Here is an 11,802-nt window from a genome sequence, read left to right as displayed (position 1 = left end):
GTGTCTGATCTGTACATTATATTGTAATAATGATAGAAATACAAAGCCAGCCCAGCAGGGGCCGCACACAGCACAGGAGCCAGCCCAGCAGGGGCCGCACACAGCACAGGAGCCAGCCCGAGGAGCCCAAACTTATAAAGTACTGACCTGTGCAGAAAAAGGCCAATATCACACAATATAATAATAATAATGCTTTACTATATGATGTAATATTTATTTATGCCAAGTACAAAACAGCGTGTTTATATACAATAGGTACTAGTGCAGCTGTATATAATATGTGCTATTGCAGCTCCTATATGAGCACAGCCATATGTTCCAGCACACGGTTCCATATAGCGTTGTGCTTATCGGTTGGGCGGTCAGAAACTCTGCTAAAAGCGCGGGCCATGCGGGGGACCCTGCGCCTCGTTCGGTCGCCCAGATACTGGTGCCACGGAGCCTCCTCCCATACCTGAGCAGGGAGCGCCGTGAGGTGGAGCAAGCTGAGCTCACCGCCCCGAGTCTGCCCGAGCTAAAGGTCGCCTGGGAGCTGGGTAAGCAGCGCTAGTGTCCGGGCAGAGAGCGGACAGAAGGGCACCGGTGTAGCACAGCGCACACTAACCGGACATACAACCAGGAGCAGAGCGGATCTGACCCCCTTGTACATGGCCCCCGGGCTGCACCTGTGAGTGGACGCGCTTCTCTGGATCACTTTGCCGGCGGAAGCAGAAGAGAATGTCGGTGTATGAGCTGTATACCCGGGTGAGTTATAACCTCAGTACTGCAACTTCCCCTCACTGGGCACCTGAGCTGTGCTGCCGGTGTCATTTACTGCAGATATGGGGGTTACTGTACTTTGGGGGTAATGATGATGACTACAGTGATGTACATAATGGCTCAGCTGCTTTATTGCAGTGCTATAGATATCAGGGTTACTGGTTACATTGCCAGTGGTTCTGGGATTGGGGGTTATTGTGACAAACAGAGTGTACTGATAACTATTGTAATATATGGGTGTTTGTGGGGTAGTTGTCACTATTGCAATATATAGCTGTTTAGTGGGTTAAGTGAACAGTATTGCAATCTATAGGTGTTTTATGGGGCAGTATTCAATCTATAGGTGTTTTATAGGGTGTAAGTGGTCAGTATTGCAATCTATAGGTGATTGGGGTTAGGGGTCAATATTGTAATCAATGGGTGTTTGGGGTTGCATATCACTATTGCAGTCTATAGGTGTTTGGGGTTTCATATCACTAATGCAATCTATAAGTGTTTGGGGTTACTGATGACTATTGCAATCTATAGGTGTTTGGGGTGCATATCACTATTGTAGTTTATGTGTCTGGGGTTATTGGTGACTAATGCAATCTATTGTTGTTTGGGGGGGTGCATATCACTATTGAAGTCTAAATGTTTGGGGTTACTGATGACTAATGCAATCTATAGGTGCTAGGGGTTGCTGGTGACTGTTGCAACTAATAGGTGTTTGGGGCTACAGATCACTATTATAAACCTATAAGTGTTTGGCGTTACTGATGACTACTGTAATCTATAGGTTTTTGGGATACTGATTTATATTGCATCCTATAGGTGTTTGTGGTTACATATCACAATTGCAGTATAGGTGTTTGGGGTTACAAATCACTAATGCAATCTATAAGTGTTTGGGGTTATTGATGACTTATGCAATCTATTGGTGGTTGGTGGTGCATATCACTATTGCAGTCTATAAGTGTTTGGGGTTACTGATGACTATTATAATCTATAGGTGTTTGGGGTACTGATTTATATTGCAACCTTTAGGTATTTGTGGTTACATATCACTATTGCAGTCTATAAATGTTTGGGGTTACTGATGGCTATTGTAATATATAGGTGTTTGGGGCACTGATTTATATTGCAATCTATAGTTGTTTGGGGTTACAGGCAACTTGCAATGTAGGTGGTTTGGGGGTTACTAGTCAGTTGTATTCCTGTATTATTTGAGTTTACTGGTAACTATTACTTTATTGTAATGCTGGTTATAACAGGTGAAATGCTGAATTGTTTGTGATAACTGGTCACAGTTAAATTACTGCAGGTTTGGGGTAATATTGTGCTTTTCTGTATGTTTGGGTACTGCAGGTATCAGTTGAATTTGTGCAGATGCACAGTAGTAAGTCACAGTCATATTTGTGCATGTTCTTGCATTTTTCTTTTGCACTCCAGACCCTATATCTCTTCCCCATTGATAGCTACCATTTTACCTAGTTCTCTGTTTGATTTCTGCCTACACTGTATTATTTTCCTGCTGGGGGCTGCTTTGACATTTGGTTTTTCTTCTCTTTCAGAGTGGAAATTAAACTGGAATTAATTCCATGACTTTGGCATTCAGCTAGGTGTAAAACCCTAGTATGATATTGGGCAGCAGATTTTTTTCTGTTTGCATAAATTAAATGAGTAATTCCTGTTTTACCGACTTGCACAATCCTTGCAATAACCAATCAGTATTTATTGAAATAAACTTTCTAATATATTTGATTTAGTGTTTGAGTTCTGAAAATCTAATTTTTCTGCTTCACAACGTGTTTTAAATAGCATCCCATTACTGGTTATCTTTGCACAACAAAAGCTGTGTTATCTGCTGTCTGACAACATCTTACTAAATAGTTCTGTTCTGGTGCTACAATACTGCTAGCTCCCAAGTGGCCCATTACCTATGTGTTTAACTCCTCTTTTTTTCAAGGTGTTTAACCATCGCTAAGGTTAATACTGTGTGTGGAGGGGTATGATGAGGAATTCTTTTATACTCGTCTTTGTTGCAGCATCCACAATTAATCAGTAGTGTTAATTGTCATACATTTGCAAGGAATGACTTATTTGTACGTATGCTGTGCTCTGCCCAAGTAAATAAACAGTAAACCTTTTTGTTTGTTTTTTACTTTGCAATCGCCCCTTAAAGGGACATTCAAGTCAAAATTCAACTTTGATGATTAAGATGAAGCATGCAATTTTAAACAACTTTCCAATTTACTTCCATGAACAAAATGTGCGCAATATGTTCACACTTTTTGAGTCACCAGCTCCTAATGAGCATGTGCAAGAATTCACCGAATATACGTATATGCATTTGTGATTGGCTGATGGCTGTCACATGATGCAGTGGGAGTCGAAATAAACATATCTTTGAAATTTGTCAGAAAAAAAATCTACTACTCAGTTGAAGTAAAGACTAAGTCTTATTGCATTGTCTTTTTATCATGTATTTATTGATTATGCAAATCTATTGTATTTACTGGTATTTTAAGATGAACATTAAAGGGCCATAATAATGGGAAAAATTACATGGAGTCGCAGAGCACTGCTGGTGTGTGGTTAAATTTGCCTGAACCTATAACAATGTACCCATTGATTGGTTAGCTTTGAGTACAAACCTATATACAGCCATTTCTAATTGGCGCTAACAAATGAGACCATGAACATAGATTCCACCTAGGATGGATTCTTATATAGCTGAACACAATATTACAGATTGTAGAGGCATATGGAAAATATGGAAAAAAGAACAAACTCAGTCCAGAACAGGCCACTGCACGCCAACCTAGGTCACCACAAAGACATAACGATATCCAAGAGAATCCAAAGTAGGAAGGCAGCAAAAAGTGGTATTCAAAGGTTTATTAAGCACTCAAAACAGCAAAGTTTCGGGAGCAAACCTCCCTTAATCATGCTCCCGAAACGTTGCTGTTTTAAATGCTTAATAAACCTTTGAATACCACTTTTTGCTGCCTTCCTACTTTGGATTCATATGGAAAATATGTGACTGTACATGTTTGAGAAGCTTATCACAATTTTCTAAAAATATGTGCAGTTGAGATATGAAGAGCTGTTTCAATATATTGACCTGAAAGTGCCATAATAATAAATCATTTACTTTTTTTTTTAACATAAGAAACAGAGTGCTAAGTATTTTGCTTCTTCAGATCTTTTAATTAAAGGAACCATAAACACATTGCAATTACAAGACATTTTCAATGTGTTGCTGAAGAATAACATACCATCCAAATCTAAACATTCTTAAAACAAATACAAATATTTTTTACTGCAATTGTTTTTTTTTTTCAGTAGCCAAACTCCATCCTTATTTGAAGGAGCAAATCTGTGCTCGAGTCTGTAGACAGCAAGGCACTTAGCCACTGTCATTAGGTTAGTGTACAATGCATTGTTTTGCAGTTGGCATCAGTTAAAGCTAATTATGGACATATGTGTAGCGGGTTTAGCCTCAAAGTCTGCAGGATACATTTCAAATTCTGGGAATTGCAAAATCACACTTTTCAGAGCAAAGTTACATGAAAAAGGGTCAAAAGAAACAATTAAAGTATATTGAAAAGTTGTTTTACTAAACCTGTCGTACAAAATCTCCAGGTGTTTACCGTCCCTTCAGTTTTGGCTAATAAATGTTTTTGATGAGCACTGCTTTACGTGATTTGTCCCGATGTAGTGCGCCTCTGATTCACGTTATTTTCATTGCTTAAAAAGACCAATAAATACAGAGATTTGCATGATAACAAGACAGTGCAATAGCACTCAGTCTGAAATTCATTAGATTTGTTTTGTGACATATTTCAGCTATTTCCAACCCCCTGCATCATGTGACAGCCATCAGTCAATCACAAAATGCATACACCTATATTCAGTGAATTCTCGATAGGAGCTGGTGACTCAAAGTGTAAATATAAAAAGACTGCACATTTTGTTAATGGAAGTAAATTGGAAAGTTATTTAAATTGCTGCTCTGATTCACAAAAGTTTTTAATTTTGACTTAAAGGAACACTGAACCCAAATTTTTTTCGTTAATGATTCAGATAGAGCATGCAATTTTAAGCAACTTTCTAATTTACTCCTATTATCAAATTTTCTTCGTTCTCTTGCTATCTTTATTTGAAATGCAAGAATGTAAGTTTAGATGCCGGCCCATTTTTGGTGAACAACCTGGGTTGTTCTTGCTGATTGGTGGATAAATTCATCCACCATTGAACAAGTGCTTTTCATGGTTCTGAACCAGACAAATAGCTTAGATGCCTTCTATTTCAAATAAGGATAGCAAGAGAACGAAGAAAAATTGATAATAGGAGTAAATTAGAAAGTTGCTTAAAATTGCATGCTTCATCTAAATCACGAAAGAAAAAATTTGGGTTCAGTGTCCTTTTAACAAAATAAATTGCTAGTTTCTAAAGGTATATCGGTTCATAGCTACATTGTAATCTACCACAGAATTAAAATTATACAGCATCAATAAAATTACTGAAAGATTTTCCATATGCTGTTCATCCCTGAATTATCGTTCTGTGCAGTATTTCATTGCACTTGTGGGGTATTGCATAATGTAAATGGCTGTAAAATAAAATGTTTCTGACTGCTGTTACAAAGATTTTTTTATTTAAATATAGTGACTTCAGTTTGAACGTGGTCAGTTTATTCTTTTAACTTTGAATACAAGTACAGTTTTATCTTGTCCAACTCACTTCTGTAAACCGGATTATCTGCCTACTGTATATAAACTAAGTATATTTCCACAATTCATTTCTGAAAGTACTAATCACAAAAAGAGGGGTAGATACATGAGCCCCCATTTATTAATTGCACACAGTTATTATTGCATAAGCTCGGGCGCAACCAATTGCGAGACACCAACAGCTCCTACTGACCATGTACAAGGATTCATAGAATATACAAATATGTATTTTATGATTGGCTGATGGTTGTCACATGATGCAGTGGGAAGGAAAATGACGCTAACTGAAATTTGTCAGAAAAAAATATACTACTTATGTGAAATTCAAACTTTGCATTGTCTTTTTATTTTGAATTTATTGTTTCTACTGTGCTTAGTCGGCCTTTAACCCTTGAGGTGGCGGAGAGGTTAAGAAGCAGTGTTCTCAAGACTGCTTTATTGTACCAGCTGCATAGAATTAAATGTATCATAAATTGCACCTTTAGGTTTCTTCTAGCAATTGTAAATTACAGTTTCAGTACCCAGGTACTGGCATTTGGGTATACATATAGAGATGGCATAGGCAACGCTGTGTTGCTGTTGTAATCGATACTGATTGTCTTTAAAAAGGCTACTTGCATAGCCGAAACGTCGACTTACACATTGTTATATGATGAATATATGAAATAAAGATATTTTTTTTTTCTACTGTACAGTCCTGTGAGTGCCCTTTCTTGGAGGTTCTTATACATATGATTTAAGGAGTCACCCAGGCACTGGATAAGCTACGGCTAAAGGAGTGAGTGCATGGAAAGTGCTTGTGTGTGTATATATATATATATATATATATATATATATATATATATATATATATATATATGTGTATGTATATATATATATATATATATATATATATATATATATATATATATATATATATATATATAATATATTACAATCTATGGGTATGTGTGTGTGTAGCAAGACAAGATCAGAAGATCTGCTCTTCCGTAGACTCAGTCCCTTTGAATTGGCATGTTCTTGAGAATAAAGGGTTTCCTGGTTCCTGTCTACCAATAACTTATATTTCTGTACTAGCATATTAATACTATCATCTCTAGGGGGTTTCATAACTAGCCTAGGGGCATTATGTCTCCAGGCAATTATTGGATTAAACATAGCTGTTTTTCATGATTTCAGCCTACTTAGTTAATTACAGTAATTGATGTTTTAACACTCTAGGTCAGTGATTTTTAACCTTTTTTTTTTTTTTTTTTTTTGCCGTGGCACACTTTTTTACATTAAAAAATCACACATTGTAGCCTAATACAGCAGCATATATATATACACATACACACAAACACACACATACTGTATGTATTGTGCTGTTATGCTATGCCTCCTACAAACTACCCCTGCACTGGGAGTAAAAAACAAGCAAAGTTTAAAAAATATGTCACACTGTTGTCAGTCTGCCGTGGCACACCTGAGGATCTCTCACGGCACACTACTGTGCCACGGCACACTGGTTGAAAAACACTGCACTAGGTGACAGAATGTGCACTTCTACACACCGGGATACAACCCTCTCTGGCAGCCAGAGTGTTAAACAGTGCTAGAGATTAGGCATGCAAATTAGCTGTGACAGAACAGGTGAGACAGTGACGGGCAGGTGCAGGCTCTGAATGAGGAAGTAACTAAACAGTTTCGACTCTGATTTGTTAGGGACTGTCTAACAATTTCTGTACAGTTAAAGGAATGTGAAAATACTTAACATTTAATGTCATAGTGAGACAACTGCCGTACCATTAATCATACGAACTGCATGCAGCAAAGCATGGTTAATATTTTTCTTTAAATAGTTACGTTATGATTTGTTATAAAATCTACGTTTAAAGAAAACTCAGAGCTTGTTTGATGTTCCCTCCTAAGGAGATTGGCCTGATGTATTGTTGGGTCTAAGCTGCTTGGGTAACTAACTTATTACCTAGAAACTGAAAACTAAACACTCTAGCCATAGACATTTGTTACTGTTTGGGAACTGCTCCTGTTTTAGTTTATGTACTGAGTATGCAGCGTTGTGTGCTTGATTTTAATGCAAATGCAGTTGCTGTCTCTACATTATATAAACACAGTCCAAATAATGCATTCAGATGCATAATGAAAAGCTATAGAGTGCTTCTCCGTTGTTTGTTTATGAGTCTGACTGTCAAGGGGGGTTGTAGAAATGAAGGATAACTGGTTGAGAAAGAAAGAGCCACGTGAGGTTGGAATAAAAGGGATATACTGTAAATCAGTCTGTTTCGTTGTAATAAAAAACACTAAGCAGGGCATATTCTGTGCATATTCTTCTTTATAGTAGTGTCTATTACATGAAGTTATATGAAAATTGGTGTATACGGTTCCTTTAATCATTGCAATATGTATCATTTGTGCAGTGCCCATTACTTCCTGTGGTAGCCCTACAAGGGGCTGGGGAAGACATATCTAGATTGGATGTCATAAATCTTCTAGAGTAACTTGAGCTGCTGGCTTAGTGCCTGATGATATTAACCTCTCCGCTCAGACGAGATGATATAAAATGATCCTCCAGCCCTTGTGAGATCCCTAGTGAAATTCTAAAAAGGCAGATTTAGTTCTACTTCTCCAAGGGAAAAGAGAAGTTAACAATATAACACCTGGGAGTGATATAAAGTCTGTTTGCAGCCGATACAAATTAAACTAAAATGTCACTACAATTTTAACTTTACTTTCTCTCTAGTTTAGTATTTATTACTTTTTTGTCAGTTAACCCTTTCGTGACAGGGTTAAAGTGTCTACATCGGAACACCTGTTCCGATGTAGACAAATTGAAACTACGCGATCGTGCATACGATCGCGAGATTTCAATTATTGGATCGCATCTGGGGGGCGTCCCTACAACCCTAGGAACGCCCTCCAGACCGCGATCAAGTCCTTGAAGCGCAGAAGGCTTCAGGACAGCCGTTTGATATGACGTTCTATTCCGTCATAACGGCTTTAAAGCCCAGTGTAAATATGACGGAATAGAACGGCATAACGGCGTTAAAAGGTTAAATAAGTGTATTGTGAATTTTGCTCAAACATAACCTGCATACAGCTGGCAAGATAATTTAGTGAGACTAGCTTGTGTTAAATGCTTACAGCATTTCATAAGAACTGTGAAAGCGCTTTAGACATACCATGGGAACTCCCCTGTCCCTTCCACTTTCTGAAGCTGTTTGCAACCGAGCAAATGCAAAGTGCAATGAAATTTGTAAAAGATGCACAGAAATATACAAAGTATGATCCTAATTTGTTAAAGTAACACAGAAACTTTCAAAATATAATCAGAATTTGTAAAACCACTGCTTAATCTAAAGGTATTAAAATAGAAAAAAGAAAGTTCAAAGCTTAAAGTGAATGTAAATTTTGATGATAATGTGCCCGGTTTTTAAAAATTTGATTAAAAACAGGGGCACTTTAATTCATCAAAATTTAAATTTCACTCGTGTTGTGAAAATACTTACCTTTTTAATCTTGACAGCCGCTCCAGCTTCCGCCGGTCGTTGCAAGCCTCTTCTTATGTCAGAAATGACGGATCGTTCATCCTCCAATCACGGCTTCCCCCCCCCCCCCGGGGGAATTAGTGTCTGATTCAAAGCCATGATTGGAGGAAGCTGGATTCCTCATTTTAGACCCAGGAAGAGGCTTTGCGACGGGCAGAAGAAGCGATGCAGCGGCTGTCAAGATTAAAAGGTAAGTGTTTTCACAACACGAGTGAAATGTAAATTTTGATGAATTAAAGTGTCCCTGTTTTTATTAACATTTTTAAAAACCGGGCACTTTATCATCAAAAGTTACATTCACTTTAAATGTAATAATACTGAAAGGATCCAATCTGAAGTGTAAAATAAAATACAGTGTGTGTGTAACAAAACTATATTACACTGGGCTTGTCTCTCCTTCACATACAGCAATGCAGAGAACACCCCTTATAGCAGTGATTTTTAACCTTTTTTTTTTTTGCCGTGGCACACTTTTTTACATTAAAAAATCCTGTGGCACACCACATTGTAGCCTAATACAGCATATATATATATATACACACAAACACACACATACTGTATGTATTGTGCTGTTATGCAATGCCTCCTACAAACTACCCCTGCACTGGGAGTAAAAAACAAGCAAAGTTTAAAAAATGTCACACTGTTGTCAGTCTGCCGTGGCACACCTGAGGATCTCTCATGGCACAATAGTGTGCCACGGCACACTGGTTGAAAAACACTGCCTTATAGAATTATAGCAGAATTTGCCTGTCTAGAATCTTGTGAGAGATCTTGCAGTGCTGGAGGGATCCGTCCTTTTAATTTTAGCATTCAGCGAGTTCAGCCTCTGTGCAGTCTACACTACAGTTCCTCTCCAAGCAGGAGAATCTTTTATCATCACGCCCTTTAGGGCTCAATTTATCAATTAAGGGCGTACATATTTCCCCCTGTCCGTCCGAGCTCACTCCTGTCAGGCGGCAATCTACTGCCAGAATGTAATACCGCACATGAGCACTATTTAGCGCTCCTGTGCAACCCTGCCCGCGCACAGCCAATTACGCACGGGCAGGAGCTCTCAATCGCCCCATTTGGACGAGGCCGGGGAGATGGAAATTCTCTACCTCTTAGGTGGAGAAGAGGGTAGGGAAGCATGGTCTAGTGATAACCTACAGTCTAAAGTAGCTGATGGGCTTGATAAATCAAGCCTTATTGTTTAGTTAATGCAAGAGAAACACCATGTTCAGAATAGAATACAATTCCACTTATGTTACCAACATGTCAGCTCTCTAATCTTCCTGAGGGCAGGGGCTGCAGTGCTTATTTTGCAAGAAATTAAATAGTTTGCTGTTTTTTATGCAATCTGTTTTTTTTTTTTTGTTTACTTTGATTGAAGCAGATTTTTTACTAAACAGCACTTTTTTCACACCCCTTTAAAGGATTCCAAAACTTAAGTTTTTTGTCCATAACCTGACCATCTATTTCAAATCACTAACGTGTATATTTCATAACTTACCTACTTTTTTTTTTTTAATTATTTATATATTCAGCACTGAAAAAAGCAACAAATGATATGTACAACAGAATTTTGCAAAATATAATAACAAAAATTGTTACCAAAGACAGCACTGCATTTTCTTCTATGTCTATTAGCATAATTACTCCAGATAGTACTAATTCTCCTTATCTCCTCATCTAACTTATTATAACTAGTTTCCCCTTATATAGCAATTCAACAGATAACAGTATAGTTTGGATAACATATTGGTTTGATCAAGGTTCTCCAAGAGTCTCTAGTGTTTTGTAGTCCTTTGCAATCAGCAAGTCATTGCAGCTCCATTATGGGTGAGTCTCTCGTTCATTATTAGGTTTCATATATCAATATATTAAGTTTCCCCCCGCCCAGGGCGCTCCCCCAAGGTTCTGTTTCTGTCTCTCATCTTAGTCTCTCCATTGGTTTATTCCCTTGTTAATTGGGTAGTTTAAAAGATGTTCCATTTGCCTCTTAACTGGGCTTCGAGAACAAATTCTGAGTTTTTAAGTGGGTGCAGGATTTGTCTCTGATGTGCTAAGTCTAAGCTGCGAATTAAGGGTTCCCATTTATTGAGAAAATGTTTAGTTCGTTTTATGATGTCACCCTGTGTATCCACTTGTTCACGAATAATTTGCTGTTGTAATTCTAGTTTGAGCTGTGTGAGTGTTGGTGAGTCAGGCTCTAGCCACTTCTTGAAGATGAGCTTTCTGGCAAACAGTATGACGTTATGAATAAACGCCATATGTTTGTTTGTGTCCGACTGTGTGTGGAGGAATACTACTGCGTGAATGTTCAGGTCTATGGTCCCTCCCGTAACTCTCATTGACCATTTGTGCGCCATGTTCCAGAATCTTGTGAGTTTTGGGCACTGCCATATCATATGGATTATGTTGGGGTTTGGGTGTGCGCATTTTGGACAAAGTCCCGAAGTCTCAGGACTCCATTTGTGAAACATCTTTGGTGTTATGTATGCATTATGTAATAGCTTTGTATGCGACTCCCGTATGTCATTTGATAGTGATGCCTTCCTCACCTTTGAGACGCTTTGTTCAATTATTTGGTCTGTAACTGGGTGTTCAGTCCAAGTGCTCCATTTATGTTGGATTTGGTCTCTAGTAGCCTTATTAGTCACCGTTTGGAGTGCTTTGTAAGTATGTGAGATTGAGGTCAGTCCTCCTCTTGTCAGAGTCAGTAGCTTGTATATTTCGCAGTTGGTGTCCGGCATGTCTCCCATCCCCAAGATGCTTTGTACATAATGTCTTGTCTG

General features: G+C 38.2%; 1 protein-coding gene across 1 annotated transcript in view; it reads left to right on the top strand.

Annotated features, from left to right (window-relative positions):
- The first annotated feature begins 377 nt into the window (after nt 1-377).
- Nucleotides 378-11,802, top strand: part of MYO5B (myosin VB) — a 575,225-nt gene continuing 563,800 nt past the window's right edge. The window contains exon 1 of the mRNA XM_053701104.1: nt 378-744. Coding sequence (XP_053557079.1) covers nt 718-744 — 27 coding nt within the window. The 5' untranslated portion in view covers nt 378-717. The remainder of the gene's footprint in view (nt 745-11,802) is intronic.

This window comes from Bombina bombina, chromosome 2 (assembly GCF_027579735.1).
Source record: "Bombina bombina isolate aBomBom1 chromosome 2, aBomBom1.pri, whole genome shotgun sequence".
NCBI classification, from domain to species: Eukaryota; Metazoa; Chordata; class Amphibia; order Anura; family Bombinatoridae; genus Bombina; species Bombina bombina.
Note: the sequence above shows the minus strand (reverse complement) of the source record. Positions and strands in the feature narration are given on the sequence as shown.